This window comes from Python bivittatus, unplaced genomic scaffold (assembly GCF_059951505.1).
Source record: "Python bivittatus isolate LINGU-HERP-01145 unplaced genomic scaffold, Pbiv_v1 ctg000330_np1212, whole genome shotgun sequence".
NCBI lineage: Eukaryota > Metazoa > Chordata > Lepidosauria > Squamata > Pythonidae > Python > Python bivittatus.
The window spans coordinates 50930630-50951960 of NW_028277058.1; the positions used below are offsets into that span (position 1 = coordinate 50930630).

The following is a 21331-nucleotide window of genomic DNA, read 5'->3' on the forward strand; positions in this document are numbered from 1 at the left end:
AGTTGATCTGATATTCTGGATTGGGGTAGAGACCCCGATGTCTTCCACATATTTTGGCTTACAGTTTGCATAAACCCTTTCCATGGCCCATTCTGCCTCATGTTTATGAAAGTTGTAGCCCAAAACATTTGGAGGACATCATGTTACCTACATTATACTCATTAACACCCAGCACTGCAGATTTTTAATCAACTGATTGAAAAAAGTCCTCTTCCGTGAAATACTTGGACATATGGAAATAAGGAGAAGAAGAGTATTTTTTATTATTCTTTATGATATTTTCAATTCTGGCTATAGAGAAGTATAATTTTACATCTGCTGACAGATTCTTGTCTGGTCTCTTCAATTTGGTAAGGTTTAAACCCCTTTCCAAAACGATTTAGAAAGGTTTGTGTGATAGTTAGTTAAGTCAGACCCTCCCCTTGCAAACAACTTGAAGCCATTTTTTTAATACAAAGAAGCAACGCTTACTAAAACAATAAAGCTACATCTTACCTTTCCTGACAGAGGACCCACTGCTGGTCTCTTCCTCTGGGCATAACCTGAAAGCCTGTAACAGTAGTGAGGTTTGCAGTAGAATTTTCCTGCAAACGGACCAAGGAGGACAATAAGGTAATAGGCAAGCACCACCGTTGCTTAACACTGTGCAGTGCAGGAATTTGATTACATCTTCTTTACTTTATCATGTCAACTATCCAATTATGTCCAAAAAGTTTTAATTTAAGTTAACTTCTTCCAGCTTCAGAAATAATGGATTTTCCTATGGTTCCCTGACATCTATTTAACCAACACCCAGTTAGCCACCCGAGTAGCCCAGAGAAACTGGTATCACAAAGCACTACTGTGTAAGGAACAAAGGCTGTATCACATGAAAATCTGGCAGAAGGACTGCTAGAAAAATGAACACAAAAATAGGAGGGCCAGGCATTAACTCCAAACAGGCTATTGCTTACAAGCTACTCTGGGAAACTTTGGGGAATGAAGAATGGGCAAAACTGTTGAAATAAATCATGCCAAGACAGGTGGTTTCCAACTATACATTTTAAATATTTGTCTTAAATATTCTAGTAGCCAACAGATCTGCTACTGAAATCAGAGCAACAAGAACCTCTAATGACCCACTAAACCTTCTGAAGAGTCTCTGAGGACACTTCTTTATGGAAAGTTACAGCAGCCTCATAACAAAGATCTACAGTCTCATCACTGAAATGTCATTATCAATTGGAGATATAGAATATGATCAGCCTTACCAATTGTTAAGCAGTGTGTTCTGCAATGATAACATCCATGAAGAGTTGAATCATATGTATTATATACCTTCTCTGTAAAAGAGAAGGTCTGTAGGTCTTTGAACACCTACAGCTGCTATTTAAAAGTACCTTTTCTTCTGAGTCTAAAGCTGAAAGGCCCCTTTCTACAAGAGACACAACTGGCTGTTGTTCACCACAACTGCAACTGGGTCGTCTCGTTTGGTGCTTTTGTAAAAGGTTTATCGCTTAGTGCTTGAACACCTTATTTTGTTTAATATAAATCTGGAGATTAATATTTCTAAGATTTGTACTTTGCCTTTTGTTCAGGAGCTATCAGACCCAGCCCAAGAATGACAGAGAAACAGTCCAGCCAAGTTCAGTTCTTTTATTGCTTACACCATATTGTCAGAATCTTGCCAGACTAAATCTGTACTACTCTGACCTAGTGGATATACCCTGGGAGATTCTAGGGAGCGGCTATCCCAAATCTCTTCCTCTTCCCATGATCCAACTCTGGACTGTGTTGTCTCTTGTCTTGCACCCCTTCCTAGAATGTGCTCCCTCCTTCCTGAAAACCTGCTGCATTCCTGTAGTCGATCACATCAGCTCAAAGTGCTATACATAACACCCCTTCCTCCAATCTTCCCCACAACAACAACCCTATGAGGTAGGTTGAGCTGGGAGAGAGGGACTGGTCCAAAGTCTCCCAGGTTGCTCTCATGTTGAAGATGGATTAGAACTTGAGTGTTCACATCTTAGATCAATATCTTCACTACTATGTCACCCTGACTCTTCTGCTTGGAGCAGGACTTGCCCAAAGTCTCCCAGGGTGCTTTCATGGCTAAGGGAGGACTAGAACCTGGGTCTCCCCAACCCTAGTCCAGCACCTTTACCCATACATCATGCTGGCTCTTGGACTAAGAGAGAAGACCTGGCCCCAGGTTATTCAGTGAGCTTCCATGGCTGAAGTTAAACTAGAATTTGAGTCTCCCTAATGTTGGTCCAATTTATAGTTCAGTTTCTGTTGTCTACATAAGCATTTTCTGCTGTTTATTTTAATTCACAATCTCTAGTAACTTTGAAAGATGTACATTTAAAATAGCTAAATTGTATTAACATGTATCCTAATGTGATTTAGTTGTTAAGATAGTAGTTCCTACATTTAAAATTTTTTTTTTAATTTTTTGATATTGTATTTTAATAACTTTTTTATCTTTTACAATTAAGGTTTTTATCTCTTTGTTATTTTATTTAATTGTTGTACTCTGCCCAGAGTCGCTTTGCGTGAGATGGGCGACTATGTAAATGTAATAAATAAATACATAAATAAATAAATTTTGCAGTAATTCAACCCACTAAAATAATAAATGAACTTGCGCGAACTCCTCCCTCCATGCATGAAACTAATGATTTCATTGGGGTTAGGGCTGAGAAAGAAACAAATTTACCACTTTAGTAACTAAAATATAACCTATCTATCACAGAAGTTCTCAAAAATGGCTTGCACGGGCAAAGCAAGAATGCTGCTAAAATTCACTCCCACTTTACCTCAACAACCCCACAGCTCACTGGCCTAGACAAAAGGGAGTATCAACCCCAGAGTGATTTTTAATGATATTCCTACTTTGCTTCTACAAACCTAATCAGGTTTTTTAAAAATGATGATCTCAATTGCTTGTGATTTCTGTGGTTAAGATCGTAGATTAAGGTTGTGACTCCTGCAATTAAGGCTGTAATTTGGCTATCAGCCAGGGAGCCCTCCAAATTGCTTGTGACACCTATAGTTAAGGTTGTGGACTAATACCGAGGATCTCCAGGTGCATTGTACTCTCAGCCTTTGAGACTCACTGAAGACTTTGTACCTAATGCTTCTTCACATCTAACCCACCTTATAAGGCTGGGGGGGGGGGGGGATAAAAGGAAGCAAGACTCCAAGTAAGCAACCTTGAGCTCCTAAAGGAGGAGCAGGATATCAATCGATCAAATTAATTAATTAATTAAAGTAATAAAACCCAAAACTCAGCTTCTAATTCAGTGCAGTTTCAGATCTCGACATTTACCAACACTTCTCTAGTTTTTGCACTTCAGCCTTTTTAGATTATCCTAAAATGACCTAAGCTACGTGCAATAACCTCTTTACTGTTCTCTAAGGACATATCCTGAGATTTATTTCTGAAAACTTGCAGCCCCAGAAGACAAAGGATCAATTTCACTTACCATCCACCAAATCGTAGGCATAGGATGACAAGCGCAGAGTGGTTGCACAGTATTCACATTTAAAGCAGCTGCGGTGAAAGAATTTGCCTTCAGCACTGAGCCTCTCCATCACGTAGACCCGCTTGTGGCAGAAGTAACAGACATCACTGCCTCCAACGTTGGGGGGGAATTCTTTTTTTAATGAACCCTAAAGCAGAAGAAGCAAGGAAAGCATTATGAGCTTGCTTTCATTCCCATCGATGCCATTCGTTTTCGCTTGGGTCGTCTTGAAATTTTCTATAGAGGATGCTCCAGAGAATGACCAGGACAAGGTAACCTACAAATAAATCAAGGGTTCTGAGAGTGAGAAAAGGCCAGCAAGAGTACACTCCAGAACCTGTAGCATTTAACTACCCAAAGTATACAATCCCATGGCATTAGATGGATCAGAGGATATATAAATAATGCATAGTCTTGTTGGCCTTCACCTCCCATCTCTAAAGGAGGAAATCATTATTTACCTTGTAGGGTTATTGTGAAACAGAAACTTGCGATATAGAAGTAATGGCATGGTAATAGCTCTCTTCATATACCAAGGCAAGAATTACATCCCCGTCTATGTGATATCAAGTGGCGTCTGCATACATAACCCTAAAGACACAATCTATCTCTCTGCTCATCTTTTATTCATAGGAGTCTTTATTAAGAGTCAGGAGCAAACACAGGTATGCTTGACTATCTCAAATAAAACACCAAGGAAAAAACAGATGCTGTATTATGAGATGAAGAAAAAGACCCTAATTTCAAATCTCACACACAAAAACACACATTGCTTTCTGTAAGTCATTCTCTTACCAGTTCCTTCTTGTCTAGAAGGGTTTTAGGCTGGTCTTTCCTTTGAAGCTGATTGGCTATCTGCTCAGCCAATGAGCTCACGCCTCCTGTATACATCTTTATATACTTCTACCAGGTGAAAATAATTGGGGAGAGGGAAGGTAATGGATGGAAAGAGAAACAATATAAATTGTCCTGAAATCAATGAAAGAAAAAAATGGTAAAAAGGGTGCAAAAGCGAATCAAACCATGCCAGAACAGTGGACCACGCAAGTGTGTGTGATACCAGCAAAACAGGTGATAGCAGCAACCAGTGGTGTAAGCAGCACGAAATGTAACCACTAACAGTCCATCACCGACTCCACGTGGATTCTCAGGAGGGACTAACTCATTTGCCAGATAGCCCTTTGTCAAATGGGAAGGAGTTCAAACACCCAAGTTTCTCCAGCACCCTATTTCTCCAAATGCCTTAGAACCAATGTACTGTATTTATCTCTACCCAGCAAACCAGGCACAACAATCAGACAGGGACAGCAGCGACGTGGCTACTGCTGATCCACGAGGCAAGGGAGTAGGAGCAAACTCCTGATTCAGGGAGAGACTTGCACTGCATTTACTCAACAGAGAGACAATCCAAATTTAAGAAAACCACCCATGGAAAATTGGACAGTTAAAAACTTGCTTCCATTACCACTTCTTTGCTAAATCTAAAATAATCCTCCCATCTTAAAGATACATATTTTAGAAAAAAGCCACATCTCTATTTCAGGCATGTACAGTATACAGAAGCATTTTATTCACAGCATACCCAAATATTTGGATATTATGAATACTTATGATATCCAAAAACATAAGCTCAGGAATTGAATATTCTGAATAAAGGATATTTTGGAAGAAAAAGAAAACAGCAGGAAAGAGACATTTAATTTGATTGAAATTTATTGGTATTAGCCTATAGCCCAGGAACAAGATCTTTTGTACAGGGCTCTAAAAGCAAACTGTAAATCAAACTGCACTACAGAAAAAACAGACAGGATTATTATTCAGAAATATATTGGAAGAGAGAACGCTTTTGTCTGACAAGTCACACAAAATACATCCTGCCAACACCACCATGGGGGAAGGAAAAACAGACTGAAGTTGGATGGCATCTCTTCAAGAAAAGAAAGTTTGAAAAGAGATTCAAAAACAAATTAGAACCATCCAGCAGTTCAGTCATTTCAAAAACAAAGAGTGTTCCAGCTATTATACGTTAGTTTACTTTGCACAGAAGAACACAGACTAAGACCAGCAAACTTTTCCATTCACCTTCTACGTGCTAGGCACTTCAGGGCAGTAGAAAAGTTACAATATCTTACCCTTCTCCAACCTGATGTTGGGTAGATATGCAGAATGACGTTTCCATATTGCCCAGCTGCCTGGACTGGAGAAGCATGTAAAAGCTGCTGTGACTATAATGTTATCTTTGGAAGATGAGAGAAGTGCCAGTCTAGACCCACACAGCAAGAAGATTAACAGGCCTGATGTCTGTTTCACCCACCCCCAACCCCTGAACCTACCCATTAGACATTAAGAGCCAATCTGGTGTATTGGTTAAGCTGGGGGACTAGAAACTGGGGGACTCTGAGTTCTAGTTCTCCCTTAGGCATGAAAGCCAGATGGGTGATTTCGGGCCAGTCCCTCTCTCTCAACCCAACCCACCTCACAGGGTGGTTGTTGTGGGGAAAATAGGAGACAGGAACATTAGGTACACTGCCTAGAGTTGTACAAGTAAAGGAGGGATATAAACCTAATAATGAACAAACTAGGTGGACTGAGGTTTCTACATATATTTTTCAGTTCCTTTGGATTCATAAAGTCTCTCTTTAAGAACCATCAAAGCTCATGAAATTCAATGCTGGCAGTGATCAGTGTGAAGTAATTGTTTAATTTATCCCAACTCTATTGCCAATCATTTAGTGACAATTCTAGCATTATGATAAGGAGGAAAAATCCCCATAATATGAAAGATTGTGTAAACCTATCATATGTCCACCGTAAACACCTTGTAGTATAATTTTCTTCAACTAAAATCCACAATTTAGTCTTACCTTGCATGGAAGGTTCTACAATATCCATTTTGAGTTGGGATGTCAAAATTGTACACACTACTCAGAGTAGGGGACTCCACAGATTTACATAATGGTATTACAACCCTGGCTGATTTCCTAATAATCTGTAATTCTGAATTTACCTTTTATTGTGGCCGCAAAGTTTTACTTAGAAACATAATCCCCCCCCCTTTTTTTTTGCTGGAAAGTCACAGTGAGTTTGGATTCAATCAAGTTATGCTGTTTTGGATTCCTGCCCTCTTTACATAAATCTCCTACAAACTTTGGAATTTATTTATTATGTTATTGCCTATTCATCTAATTCAGAGAAATCATTTCTAAATTCTTCACAATTTGCTCTGCTTTTCATTATGCCCAGTATTTCAAGAACATCTACAAGTCTGGCTTACCTATAGATTATCACATCACATCATGCAATTAACATACATGAAGTAATAAGTGTCTTGAAGATAGTGTTGCTACTTCCTGTTTATGAGTGAAGCAAGCAAGACTTCTTAAATTGTGTGTTATCTTGAAGTCACACAAATCAAGGCACTTTGAAAACTCTGTTTATTTCCATACATTATGACCTTCTGTCTTATTCATGTACTGACAGTATAATTGGCCAATTATATTGGCTAACTGCCAGAAACATTCTCTCTCTGGTTGTCAGCAAGTCTTCTCTCACAGAGAGTAGACTGTGGCTTGTAAATGCTTCTTCCTTTTCATTTAGAAGGGAGAAGAGAAATTGTGATCTGTGGTCACCCAAAGTTTTTCAGTCATTGGCTTAAGTTCTATCTCAGTCAGAGGAAATGACAACAGAAGCCTTTTAGGAGGGAACTTGATTTCCTATCCAAAATGGTTGGAAGAACCTCCTCCTTTGATTAGAACAGGAGATTTATACTGTATTCCCAGTCTTCCAATCAGAAAGTGCTTCTGGATACCTATAAATTTAGCCATCCCTTTGGGTGTAACCACTCAAAACTATGTCTCCTCCTGCTATCTAAATAAAAGCAAAGACACACACATAAAACCAAGCCTAGACATGGAGTACAGAATTTCAAAGGCCTAGCCTAATAAACATATATATGTTTGTTTGCAGAAATAAGCAATATTTTCTGACAAATAAAATGTTTCCTAGTTTAGGAACTTTCAACAAGGTGAGTCACAAGTATTTGGAACAATACTTGGACAAGGAACAATAAATAAAATGTTTGGACTTTGGACAAGGAACAATAAATAACATGTTTCCTAGTTCAGGAGTTTCAACAAGGTGAGTGACAAGTATTTCACTACTTCCTTGCTCACTAGTCTCCATTTTTTCCTTCAAAAATATAACAGTGCAACTTCAGTCATCATAGTTATTACTACTGTGGAAATGAAAACCAAATGAGGACATGATTGAGATAACGGTGGAGCAAGGTGAGAAAGAAGTGCACTTGCTGACCAAACCATGATTTGCTAATTGGGCTCCAGAGATGCCTCAAGCAATCCAATACATTGTAAACAACAGCATTAGGAGGAATCTTGAAAACCTCCATGGTGTGAATGTCTCTGTTTGGTGAATAACTTTGGAGGCATTCTCTAAAATATAGCCAGTGATGTTAAGACAGGCAAGAGGTGCATCAGTCCCAATTTCTTGAAGTAACCTGGATTTAAAGCAGCCTAAGCTCTCTCATTTGCAAGCACACAGAATAAGCTCCACTGCGTCAAGGCAAAGACCATGTCTATTCAACGGCAGGAGACGCAGCCATGTGCAGCTAGAAGCCCCACACCATGCTACCTGTCTGAGGGAATCAGACGAGGGAGAAGCGGGGCGGCTGGAAGAGCGGAGGCTACGGGAGAGCTCCCACTGCTCGACAACCGATCGACGAGCTCGCTCAGTCTCTGGCTACAAAATAAAGGTGAGAAAGTCAGGCGATGGCACATTCAAGAGCCACGTGAAAATCTTCCTTGCAAGTGAAATCCATCCGAAGTTCAATGTATCAGATGTTTTGGGGGGGAAATAAAGGAGACCAAGTGCTAGTGTCACCCGGGGGCCCTTCCTGACATTTTTTGTTCAAATTCTGAAAATGAAGATCTATCCAAATTGATGAGGGTTGGGGGCTTTGGAGATTTTTAAGCTACACAGTAGGCAACAATTGCCCTGAATAACACCTGGGAAATCTTCCTGAAAAGTTTAGAGAGTAGTATATCCTTTGGTAGAAATAAATAGAAATATTCCGGATATGAAACACAAATACTAACTGAAAGATTTGGTTTTTTTAAAAGATTTTTTAAAAAATTATTGCAAGAGGGTAAAAAGTTGCTGACTGGAATATATCAAAAGAGAAGATTGTTTTTTATGCCATCAGGATTAATTTGTGGTTTGACCCAATGAGCCAAAACTGATAGCTGAATGGACAGAATTTGACACTGCAGCAGTTTACATGAGACTAGAAAGTATATTCTAGCCTTCCTGGATCTGTCACTCTCTGTATTGTGTTTAGACAGCAAATGTCAGACTTCCCAGACATTGTGGCCTTTGGAATTCTAGGATTTGCAGTCTCAACACATTCGGAGGGTGTGTTGAGAATTGTTTCAGAATATATTCTAATTTTCAAGGGATAATATATGACTGAATTCCTGACCCTGAGAATCAGATTAATGAAGCAGAGCACATGCAGAATTTGGCATGTTCTTTCTTTCTGAGACATATTTTTAAATTTGGATTTAAACCCTGTGATGGGTTAGGCTACTTTCAGATTTCTTGTGTTCAGCTACTTTTAAAGAAGCTAATTTTACAGAGGCATGGTCCCTCAAACCCAATAAATACTTGCAGACATTATTCTGCTCCAGATAGGCCAAGCAATGCCCTGCTAATACTGGTTGAATCTGTTTCAGTCTCTGAAAAATGCAGTCCTAATTCTGTGGAGGTACAAAACGTACTATTGACCAAGAATCCTTTTTACTTAAGTTGCTTCCTTCCCATATAAGCCACATCCCATTCTTTAGTGCCAGAAGCATCTATTGAAATACTGATTCCGCAAGTGGGAACGTTTGTTAGAAAAAGGGGGATCACAGGCAGGGTTTTTTTGGCAGGCTCAGCACAGAAGAATGCGTTCTCTTACAATGTGAGTGTGTAGCGATCAGCCATTAATACGTGGCATCTGAAGCCTGCCACATTAGAGCTGAAGCAACTTTTCATTTTCCTTTCTATGGAACAGCAAGCAAACAAACCACCAGACAAGCAGGAAATCCATCACCTGGTGCCTGGTTGTTGGCCTCTGCTCCAGGAGGGCAGCCAGCTGGCTTGCCCTTTGTTCAATGGTGAGGGTATGCTCTGCCATATGGTCATCTGAAAAGAACTGATGAGGCCTCTGCAGAACAACGAAGGAAGACAATGACCAGTGGAAATAATATGCACAGGAAAAAAATAGAGCTGGAAGCACAGAAGCCAAGCTGACAGGTGTCAGTGCCAGATAGCTCAACGATATGAGGTTTAAGGGAGCTCTAATATTCTTCTGGAATGGAAGTGATTTCCCTCCATAGGTGGGACCAGAACTTGTCCTAAGCCATTTAGAGCAGCCCAATCCTATCGTGTCTACTGTTGAAGACCTACTGGTTTCAGGGGGTTGAAAGCACGTGCGGAATTCTGAACTGTGCACCTCACAGTGGCATGACACAAAACATGCTTTCATGTCTATCCAAACCCTATGATGCAGAATGAAAGATTAGGCTGGGCAGCGCAAATTCCGGGGAAAGGAAGGTCTCCTCTGAAGTACTGAAGAGAGAAGTATTGGGCTCCTGTGTGCTCTGAAGGATCTTTTGCAAACTGAATCCAAAATGCTGCATAGTGCTGTGAGAGTTACAAATAGAGGACAGAAAGGCCACTGCAATCTAGGGGGTATGTGAAAGAGAAAGGATATACTTTATTTCTTCTCTTACTCCAACTTTGCGTCCCAAATTTCAGCAGACATATAGTAAGTCTGATAGCATAGAAGGGGGATTATACTAAATGCACCATTTATGCCAGAAGAAGTTCCTTCTGCTCCACCACAACATTTCCTATTCCAAAGAAAACAGGGGTTCCAAATCTGCAGTGGGCTACGTGCTAATCTGAAAAAGCATACTGCATACTCTTAAAGGTGGGCCAGAGCCCTTTCAAGCAAGCACTTTTGTAAACACTATATACCCAGAGAATTATTAATTTTGGAAAGATGTTCAGCAGAGCTGCGCTGAGATTATTAGCATCACCAGCACACAGATGAATGTACAACCATCCTCCCCCATCCCCGCCAGCTGACATAGGGCTTCTCCAACTCATGCTTGCTTTGTTCATGCTGTTTTACCCATCGATGGCTGGGACTCTGTTCTCCAGGTGGATCTGCCTGAGGGTCTCTGATGGTCTGCAGGCAAAAGAGTTACCTTAACAACCCCCCCAGACACACAAAAGACAGCACAGTTTAATTAGGATCACCCTAAAAGAGAAAAATATTAGAAGTCCAGAAATATTTTGATTTTGGCAAAGATCATGCCAGAATATGGAGAATATACTTATCTAATTTTGTGTGACGTGGTTAAAAATAACACTCTAGACAAACTGTATTAGTAAATGGTGACATAACACTGCATATTCACACAGTAATAAAAGAGGTGCAGGAAAAAGAGAGAGTTTCCAAGAAATGATCAAGTTAGTGCATTAAAATCTGCCTTGTTTTAGAAATAATTTGGGGAGTTACACATAAACAGTCTGGCTAATTAAAACCAGATAAATCTATTATGCTGCAGTTTTAAAAAATACTATGTTATTTTGAAAAGACTGATCTCTCCTTAACAAAACAAGTAATAAGGCTTCTGGACCAACTATACTCTTATTTCCATCTGCAGGGACCATAATCTATCCTGCCTTAAGAAATCTAGACATCTATTGTAACAAAATGGAATTTCATTTTGACAGAACGATTGACTATGTGCCATCAAGTCATTGTCGACTGTTAGCAACCACACAGATAGATTTTCTCCATGATGACAAAATTGTAGATAGGTGAATCTATAGTTTTGTCATCATAAGAGAAAATCTATCTATGTGGTTGCTAACAGTCGACAATGACTTGATGGCACATAGTCAATCGTTTTGTCAAAATGAAATTCCAAGGAACACCAGAAACTACCAACTCTTCACAGAAAGAAACTAATATAGCCATGATCTTTTTATCAAAAGAGGTCTATGTTTATATGTTGCTTAAATGGCATTGTTTTCTGCAGCATAGAGAAAAATATTATCTTCTGACCTAAGAAATCCAGAGCTGCCACGTTCAAATCATAAACCTTTTATTTTTTTAAAAAAGTTATGGTTTACAACAGGAGCCTACAGTCTGTGGCCATAGACCATATTCAGTCTCCTGAAGTGTACGTATCCCCAAAGCCCTGAGGATGGTCCAGAGCATCTGCAAGATCTTGCCCTTTTGTCAGGATGAAAGCAGCATTGTGGCATCACACCACAAGCTTCACCCTTTGGAGGTGTGCATACATACAGGTAGTCCTTGTTTAACAACTGCCTTTTTAGCAACCATTCACAGTTACAATGGTGATGAAAAAGTAACCTTACAACCAATTCTCGCATTTACTACCTTTGCAGGTCTGTAAAGCAAAGTAAGATCATAAGCCAGTCAATTTCACTTAGCAACCACTTCAATTAATGACCCAGTTGCAGGTCCCAATTGTGGCCACTAAACAAGGACTTCTTGTATTGTTGTACATAACAAAGGGGTAGAGTTTGCATCAGGGCACTGCAAAATTGTTTTCATTAGCCTGGCCCCCTTACTCCCCGAGGATGCCTCTGGGTACAGTTCAAAGACTCTCAAAAGTTGCTACCTGATTTACCCTTTTCAAAATGTCAGAAGGAGAATATCAATGGAAGGACATTCTATTCAGTATGAAATGGATTATATTTTAACTAAATAAATTTAAGTTTCACCCTGAAACCTGCTTTTGAATTCTCAGCCTGCCGCAAAAATGCTAGGTGTGGCCCTAACACCATTGATTTACAAGATGGAATGACAAGTTAACTATGGGAGTTTTTTCCTTGGGTGAATCAAGCACAAATTATGATTTGTGTCTCTGTTTTTCTAACAAGAGGACAATGACCAATTTTATCTTACAAATGAGGATACCAAAATTAGTATGTTTAAGCTACAGCTGATTAGACTCTTAATTTGTCATGTTGTTGCATAATTATTTGCAACTAGAGGAACAAATTACTTTCCAAGGGAAACTGGGAAGAGTAATCAGAAAAAGCAAAGGAGCCCCCCAGACCAGATAATGTGCAAGATCTAGACATTTTAAAGGACTGAGCTTAGTGCTTTATAAGTGGGAGAAGATAATATACAGCACTAGAGGAAATAAGGAAAAAAATGGCAGTGGGACAGAATCAGCAGAATTGGGAACTCTTTCCATAAGGGTCAAACATAAGCACGCTTTCCCAATCTCACAAGTAAAGAAGATAATGTGGTCTGTGCTCCAGTGAAGAGCAGGATTTCTTCAAGAACCTTCATTAACAAAAGGCTTCTCAAGAAGGGAGTAATACTGTAAGTCACTTCACAACACAAAAACCTGATCTACATGTTTTTGCATGTCACTTTCTCTCTTTAAAAAATAAAATGAGCAAGATTTTAGTATAACCTCTAATCTTGAAAGAATATGCCTTTCACCAATGGTGATGATTGCAGAAAGAGAAAAAAAATATGTTGAACATCAGAGATATCCAACTGTACCAAGACTCAGGTAGGAACAAGTAGATTTCGATATTACCAAAAGAACAGTGTATTGTTTAAATTGTTGTGCTTTAATGTGTACAAATATCTCTTTTTGTCTCTTCATATTGATAATGTATAGATACACACAAAATATGACACAACGATTAAAAAAGAAAAAAAATGCCTGTAAATTTTCTATCAGGAAGAAAACACCTCAATAGGATTAATGCCTGTAATGTTTGAAGGCAAATAAAACAGAGTTGTTTTAATCATAGTGCAAAACCAAGCAACAGGCAATCACAAAGACCCTAAACTAAAAATAGAATCAATCTATTTTGAGCTTAAATTGCTAGTAGGCACTGCCACTCCTCTTACAAGGAGTAATAAAATACCTGGGCAACCCCAAGATCAGCCTTTATTTAAACTCAGGATTTTACTGGGTTCAACAACTTACCATGTATATTAAACATAATGGACTACAAGTAGGCTCCATTAAATCAGGAGATACTAAACTGAAATCCAGTGTGTACCATTAATATTTCTCTTGGGAGGAAGGGGAGAATCCAGTTAAGAGATCTGCTGATTCTTAAGAAGGAACTCAACCCAAGAAAGGCGTGTAGTCCAGTCACTTGAAGAAGCAAGGAGGAGGAGAAAAAGAAAGAAGGACAGAGCATGCAGAATGAAGTTCACCTGCTGACTGCAGTACGATGGAGTGGAAGTGCAAATGTAGGAAGAAGAGAGCATGATCACTTTTTTGGGGCAGGTCCGACAACGCTCCTTTTTCCTCATCTTTGTTTTAAAACAATGGAGGGGAAATAATAGAACAAGAAACATCATCATCGGCTTTATTTTAACACTCTGCACAGAAAATTCAACATCATAATTTTTTCTCCAGAGAAAACCAGTCTAGGTGCAAAGACATTCTCATTCAGAAATAGGCCCATCTCAAGTTGCGTAGTCAAGGAATACATCTGAGCACCTTGCCCTATGGCTGAAAAACACATCATCTGGAGCAGTGCTCCCTAAACTGGTGCCCTCTAAAATCTGGATTGCAGCCTTCAAGTGATGTTGCTAGGAATAATGAGAGTTGCAGGTGAATGTGTTGGGAAGGAATCAAAATGAGAAAGGGCGATTTGAAGGAAATGGATGTTGTTTTTCTTTCTTAGCTTAGGAGCTAGAAGTGCTGCGGAGCAGACCTCTTGAAAGACAGGGTTTTCACATCGTTTGAAAATGTTGCATAGAACAAATGTTCATTACAGGTTGCGTCAGTTGTCTGAAACACCCAAACCACTAATATGGAATTCTGTGTGATTTCAAAAGCACCAAAATATAGTCAAACGAAACAAACAGCCTATCCCTATACTATGCAGCATTGAGCAATTTTCATAAAACTACTCAAGCTACTGTTGAGGTCTAGAAATATACTGCTGTTTCCTATTTTTATATTATTTTCCCAAAACTTACCAATATATACAGGTCATAAAATATGAGTCATCAACCACACTTTATTGCTTGCTTAATGATGAAGGCCGATTGCTAATACCCTTACTATCTTCTATTATTATTTAGATATATATATCTAAATTTATAAATATATATAAATTTATAAAGGAATTTATATATTCCTTCTTTCCTCCAAAACCATAAAGAACATCCATAGAAATCCCTTCTCCAACTGTTTTTCACTATATTAATTCTACGAATGGGCCGGGAGAAGAGAAGGTAAGTGGCCAAAAGTCACCTGGTGAGCTCATATGACTGACATTAGACTTATACCTGGATCTCCCCTGCCTCTAGTTCCTATACCCTGATCACTATACTACACTGTAATATCACCTGACCTTGGAACATCTATACATGCCAATCTTTCAAACTTCCTGATACTACAATGAATATGTATTTAGAGTTGGAAGAATAGTGTTCCATAGGAATGTAAGAGACACTTTGCTGGACCACACTAATGGCTGCCCATTATTTTCATCTTCTGAAAACATACAAGCAAGATGTCAATGTATCAATCCACTCACATTATTGTTCCCCGGCAGTTGGTATATTCCAAGACATTCAACCTCTGACTCCTTAAGCACAATATGTAGTCTTCATGATCAATAACTACTAATAACCTTATTCTTCATGTCCATCACTACAATTTATGCAACCAAATTCATAGCTACAGTTTATTATTTTCAGTTTTGTATTTTCCTACTTTTTTGGCCCTGGGCTTTCTTCAAGTTTCCAATTTGGACTTTTTCACTATGCAATGTAATAATTAACTTTATTAAAGATGAACTCGGAGCCAAAGTTTAGTTAAATTTGGATAACTGAAAGGGTTATAAAGTAATCATTTTGCATATTGTCCATACAGAAGGAGATGAACAAGAAGCCTCTGAACACCTGAAATAATCCATCAAGCACATGGGGGAATGACCTGCATTCATACTGAAATTAAGGGGAGAATCTAATGGAGCCCTTAATGAAATCCAGAAATCTAATCCACCAGGTCCCAATAAATTTACCTAAAATATGGACCTTTCCATCAAACTTCTAAAAATATAAGATACACTATTTTTCACCCCCAAGTGGCACTCAGTTCTGGGTTCACAAAAACACAACAATGAAGGATGTTCTTCAAGTCAACAAATTATAGGTAAAAGGAGATTATTCTATGATTGGCTTTTATCATTTCAGTTTAAAAAGATCTGATATTGTTACCAACATAATTCCTCTCCGTGAAGTAACACATTTGACTATCCTGACAACATGTTGACCTATCATCAGATTTCCAATCCACAATTTCCAGTATCAAAACTTTATTCCCCTCCCCTTTCACTCACACACACAAACACACATAGAGAGACTTGTGCTATTAGTATGCAAATGAAGAATAAAGCTGTTAGAGTACAAGACGAAATTGTCTTCAACCACAGAGCAGTCATGTTTATTCCTTCAGGACTATTGCTAGAATTTTTCACTGATACAGTAGATTTAATCTTTTTAATAATGCCATTTTCCATAAAAATAAAGGAGACTATACCTCCTACCTTATATTTTCATGCTAATTAAAATGTGAGGATGACTAGAATTGGTAGAAAGTGTTGAATCTAATTAAATTTCTTCAAGGAAAAGCATCAAGTGAGTGAATAAGAGAAATAAGATTCTTTTGACCACATCTTTCTATGGAATACAGTTAAAAACACAAAGAACAAATGTCTCAGAAAGCCTTTGATCTGACCACAGAATATGTGGAATGAATAATTTCTTGCCCCATAAATTGAAAGAGTTAACCCAAACATCAAAGAGTTATTTCACTTAAATTTGCTCCTGTTTCACCTTGAGAAGATGTTAGGCTTCTACATGTTTCAAGCTGCTGAGCAGAGAGATGAATGACTCGTTTGATGAGATTCACCAAAAGTTCACACCATAATATGTAACAGTCTTAAATGGTACTGTACTTTGGAACTTTTCACTTTCAAAACCTTATACCTTTCATCTTTAAGAAGGAACTATGCTATTAACTAGAATTAAGCTCATCAAGAAGAGGCCCTAACTAACATTTTTGTCCATAACTGCAGTACTCTCCCTGTGCTGGTAGTAATACAAATGGAAATTTCCACACAGGATTGCCCCTTTGGGAAAAAGAGGTTTGATGGTGTATGGAGAAGAGAAAGAAGACAAAACAGTGCTATTTATGAACAATTACCACCTGGTGCAGTCATAAGAAAAATTATAAGAAACAAAGTAAGATATCAAAACCATTCAGTATTAGGAAGACACGTCTCCATTAACTACTGATTTTGGATAGCTTGTGGGGTGTTTATTTTGCCTATTCTTACAGTGACTTCTCCATTAGCTGGCCACCAAAAGTTCTTCAAAGGCTGAAATCTCTTATGATAATTTATCCTGTTCCAGTGACTCATCCTTGACGTGCTTTTCATCGATCAAGATAATGTCATTCTTTAGCAGCGTTGTCTTTATGCAGGACAATTGTGAAGATTAAGACCTCAAAACAATTTCATTTTGGTAGACAGAATCATACCAATGACATATTTCAGGTGATTGCTTTCTCAGGGACTCACCTGAATCTAGGCTAAGAAATTAAACAATCTGCTAAAAAGAGAAGTGACAAACTGTAAGTCTGAGAGTTGTGTGGATCAGCCCAGGGGTGCAGTCCTGTGCATAAATTCCTCAGAAGTAAGCAACTAAGCTATATAACATAGCAAAAATTCTACTGTACAAATTTGATATTTTAAATTACACACCAAAAGGAGAGCCATATTGCAAAACTATGTTTTTAAAATATTGTTTTCTTGCAGATTAATTCCATGTTTCTTGGCTCTGCACTTAGCACATGATCTGAGTTGGAAATGAACTACTATATTCAGAAATATCCATCTGGCTTGGTTACATTCTGTCTGCTATTTTCCACTTTGTTTTGTTTTCAAAATGTTATGCACAACTTTGGCCAGAAACAGGTAAGAAGTATGTATGTTCTGAGTGAATGGCTGCTTTCCAAATTAAAGTATCTTGATAAATAATTATGGGAGGATTTCATAATCTGGCATCCTGTTGATGGCAACAGGCTGAGGGAAGCTACCCATAGAGTTGGAAAAGTTTATAGATGATAGGTGCCATAAATAAGCAAGACAACAAGAAGTATTCACCAGTAAGAATTTCCTAAAACCAAATTGACTCATCTTCATCTGTATTTTCATTTGTGTTTTAAGCAGATGCAAACTGAGAAAATATTAGAAGCAACAGTACTATTGCACTTTTCCTCTTAAAGAATCTATATATTCCTGTATGTGTGAATGCTCAGAAACAATATTAGCATATTAATAATCCTTGCATTCATTTCTTTGTGTTTTTGCTCATGTTTTGATGACTGCTCCCTAACCATAACCTCATTTCCTTGAATGAATCTATATACTGAATACTTAAAACAACGCTCGCATAGGAATCAGAAGATAGAACAGAAGATTTTTAATTTCTAAATAATTTCTTCCAGCTAAATTAAACCACTTTTTAAAAATTTACACTAGAATGAAATATCTTAAAAAAAAATCTTTAAAGCTGAAAAAGACTGGGATCTACTGGATATATAGCAAAAATCCATAATGCCAAATGAAGTAAACATTGATTATTTGTAATAGAGATATACTGCGTATCTGGGCAACTGCCAGTTCTTCTACATTAGCGCAAGAGGTATACACTAAGAAACAGATCTATTTCACAGTGTGTGAGGTATTTCTGCCAGAATCAGGACCAATTCTCACATTATGTTTTCCAGTGCTGAGGATCTAATCTCCCTTGAGAAAGTTCCTCAGAGATACTAGAATGCGATAATATTAAGTGCTTCCGAGACTCAATTCTAAATATCTCCAAATCAGAATTACATAAACTGACGGGAAAGCAATGTTTTCATATAAAATGAAATTACATTTGAGACACTTTCACTGTAGCGATCTCATGACTGCTCAAGGTTTTGTTAATAAGATGCACTGGAAAGGACAACTTATGCTATCAATTTCACTGATGACTAGAAACTAGGAGCCATATGTAAGCTAAAACTCCTTAGCAGACTTTGAGACCTTGATCACAAAGCAGTGCCTGCATACAGGAATAGGAGAAGTAATGCAGAATGGAAAAAGCAGTAGCCAATGGGGTTGGTTGCGTGACAGTCATTCACTGGGGTTTGTTTTACCTGTTTCCACTGAGGTATTGGGACATGGCGGCCCTGCTCTCGCTGTCGATAGGTGGGATGGCTGAGAGCACGCTCTTGATAAGGCTGGGCAGAATGTTGATGCAGGTCATAACACACCCAGGATGGCGGGCGTTCCCACAAAAGGCAAAAACGGAACTCACAAAGAAACCCACAGAGGGACAGGGTAGATATTGAACAACGTGATCAGAAGACAGACATCAAGGAGGGGAAAAAATGGAGTAAGGAAAAATTAGTTGGCAAACAAAAAATAGAAAATTATATAAAAATGGAAGGAAAAAAAGGGAAAGAAGACAGAAACTTAGCCATGAAAGAAGGCCATCTGTCTTCTGTTATTTGGACAGGTTGTTTGAATAAATTTAAATTGGAAGTGAACTATCAGAGGAAAAAAAAATCTTGAAAAATCACAGTACAGATGTTTTAATCCATGGACTTCATGCCAAGAGTATCTCTACCAGGATATCACTTGAAATTCTGGCATTCCATTTACAGCAAACTGCAAATTGGATAATAATAATAAAAAAAATCTCTCCTGCTGTGGTCAGTCAAGTTAAATAAGCTCTATAGGATTCCTGGGTGAAGCCAGTTATTTGAGCCACTTTCTCAAGCAGAAAAGCTGGTTTTGTATGAATGATTCATTGCAACAGCTACTGAAAATTGTCCTCTGTATGTTGAACAGATGGCAATTCCTCAAAGATTATTTTACAAAAGACTTCCCTGAAGGCTACATTTAACTCCAGGATGAGCACAAAGTGGGGGCTGACAGGGGTCTCAAGCAGTAGCTTTCATGACCTGGAACTTGATCAGGCCCCCAACCCCAAACCGTTTCTAGACACTGAGCAAAGAAATGGCAACACGCCAGCATGTCTCTGTATTCCAGGGCTGCTTTGGCATAAACCTCCACCAGGATTAAAAAGAGAAAGTGCTTCTTTATTCTTAGAATGCAAGAGTAGCTTTTATAACTTATTTGGCTACAGAGGGAGACTGCACTCCCTCCAATCAAATTCAAATGCCCTGAGGCAAGAAGGTCCATCCTTTACCAAACTATTAATTGAAGCCCCAGATGCATCCAATAGGAAATCCCTTCTCACCTGTCTCCGGATGCCTGTGGACTGTACCGGGGCATTCTCCTCAAATTTGGCTAGCAGCTGTGTTGCCATGGACTTCACTTTATTCTGGTTCCCAATAGCAGCATCAATTCTTCTTTCTGTCAGAGCACTTACGAGAGTGGGCCTGTCTTCACGGCAGCTTCTGGAAGTGTCCTCCTACAATCAGTGTGAAGTATGGATTACCAGATTCCTTTTGGGTGCCCTTGAAAATCCCTCTATCCAATTCCAATTCTGAGTATCATTACGAGTTCTGAAACATGCTCTCTTTCTTGTCAGTTTGCTTTGCTCACCATGTCTGTTTTCCTCCATGTTCAAAATAGCCTAATTTTACCAACAAATTAAAAAAGAGTAGGCAGGAATCGCTGCTCGGTATCAGAGGATATGCTTTGCATGTAAAAAAAAATCAGATTTGATGCTCACAATCCACTAGAAGGATCAGGTAATAGATAATCAGAAAATCTGAAGACCAACAGCTCCCTCTGACAAGACTGAATCTGTAGCACATGTGTTACTAAACTGTCCCTTATATTACATTTAAATCACTTATTATTATTAAGCTTTCCCACTTATTATTATCAGTGATTATAAATCAGTGATTATAGATCAGCTGCGGCAAGATTACTGCACTGAAACATTGAAGAAAGTTTCAAAATTCCTAGCTGTAGCTATAGCCATGGTCCCTAGAGTGGGTTTGCTCTACAACCAACAGCCCAAGTTCTTTTCTTTTCATCTCTCTTTTCTATAACTGTTGACTGCCCAGTTCCAGGTCCTCCCACTAATTTGCATAGAGAACCTTGATATCATTCATAACACTTCTCTCTTTGCCAAGTTCCACTTACTTATGTTGGCTTTCGTTTGTGTCTGCGTGCATTTTAATTACTTTTATTTATTGTAGTAAATCTTTCTGTTTTTTTCTCTCTCCTATGGTCTATGGCCATTTACAAAAATAAATTAAAAATAACAATTCCCTGTGTTCAACTAAAGAATGCAAAGAAAAACAAATTGCGTTGGTTCAGAATTACAAATGTTAATGCACATCCTTCCATCAGGATATACCACATATTTTAAAATTCCCCTTCAAAGATTCTGAGATTGAGGTAAAGCTGGGAATATGTCTCATGTAAGATTATACAAGATGGTTTCATAAACACCAGAAGGGGAGTGAAGAAATTTCTTTCTGAGCTTTAGCAGATAGAGAATCACATAAGTGACTAATGCCTTGTACAAGCTAAGCTGTTGTAGGTTAGCTTCATCCTAATATCCAACTGTTTATAGGCAAGGTTGGGTTTCTTTTTATTTTATTGTATTGATTGTATTAAGCAATATTCAGTCCTGTCCATGACCCATCACATCCACTCTGGAAGTTAAAGCCCAGAAACACATTTTTCTCCCCATC

General features: G+C 38.5%; 1 protein-coding gene across 17 annotated transcripts in view; it reads right to left on the reverse strand.

Moving 5' to 3' along the window:
• MICAL3 (microtubule associated monooxygenase, calponin and LIM domain containing 3) overlaps nt 1-21331 on the reverse strand; it is a 186859-nt gene that overhangs the window by 74115 nt on the left and 91413 nt on the right. For 11 of the 17 annotated variants that reach the window (XM_088141284.1, XM_088141286.1, XM_088141291.1 and 8 more), the window contains exons 16-24: nt 19918-20091; nt 18809-18892; nt 13798-13896; nt 10702-10758; nt 9616-9729; nt 8154-8261; nt 4302-4409; nt 3468-3654; nt 496-584 (exon numbers count right to left, since the gene is read on the reverse strand). In XM_088141284.1, coding sequence (XP_087997410.1) covers nt 496-584; nt 3468-3654; nt 4302-4409; nt 8154-8261; nt 9616-9729; nt 10702-10758; nt 13798-13896; nt 18809-18892; nt 19918-20091 — 1020 coding nt within the window. The remainder of the gene's footprint in view (nt 1-495; nt 585-3467; nt 3655-4301; nt 4410-8153; nt 8262-9615; nt 9730-10701; nt 10759-13797; nt 13897-18808; nt 18893-19917; nt 20092-21331) is intronic. The other 6 variants (XM_088141289.1, XM_088141293.1, XM_088141295.1 and 3 more) reach the window with 6 other exon arrangements.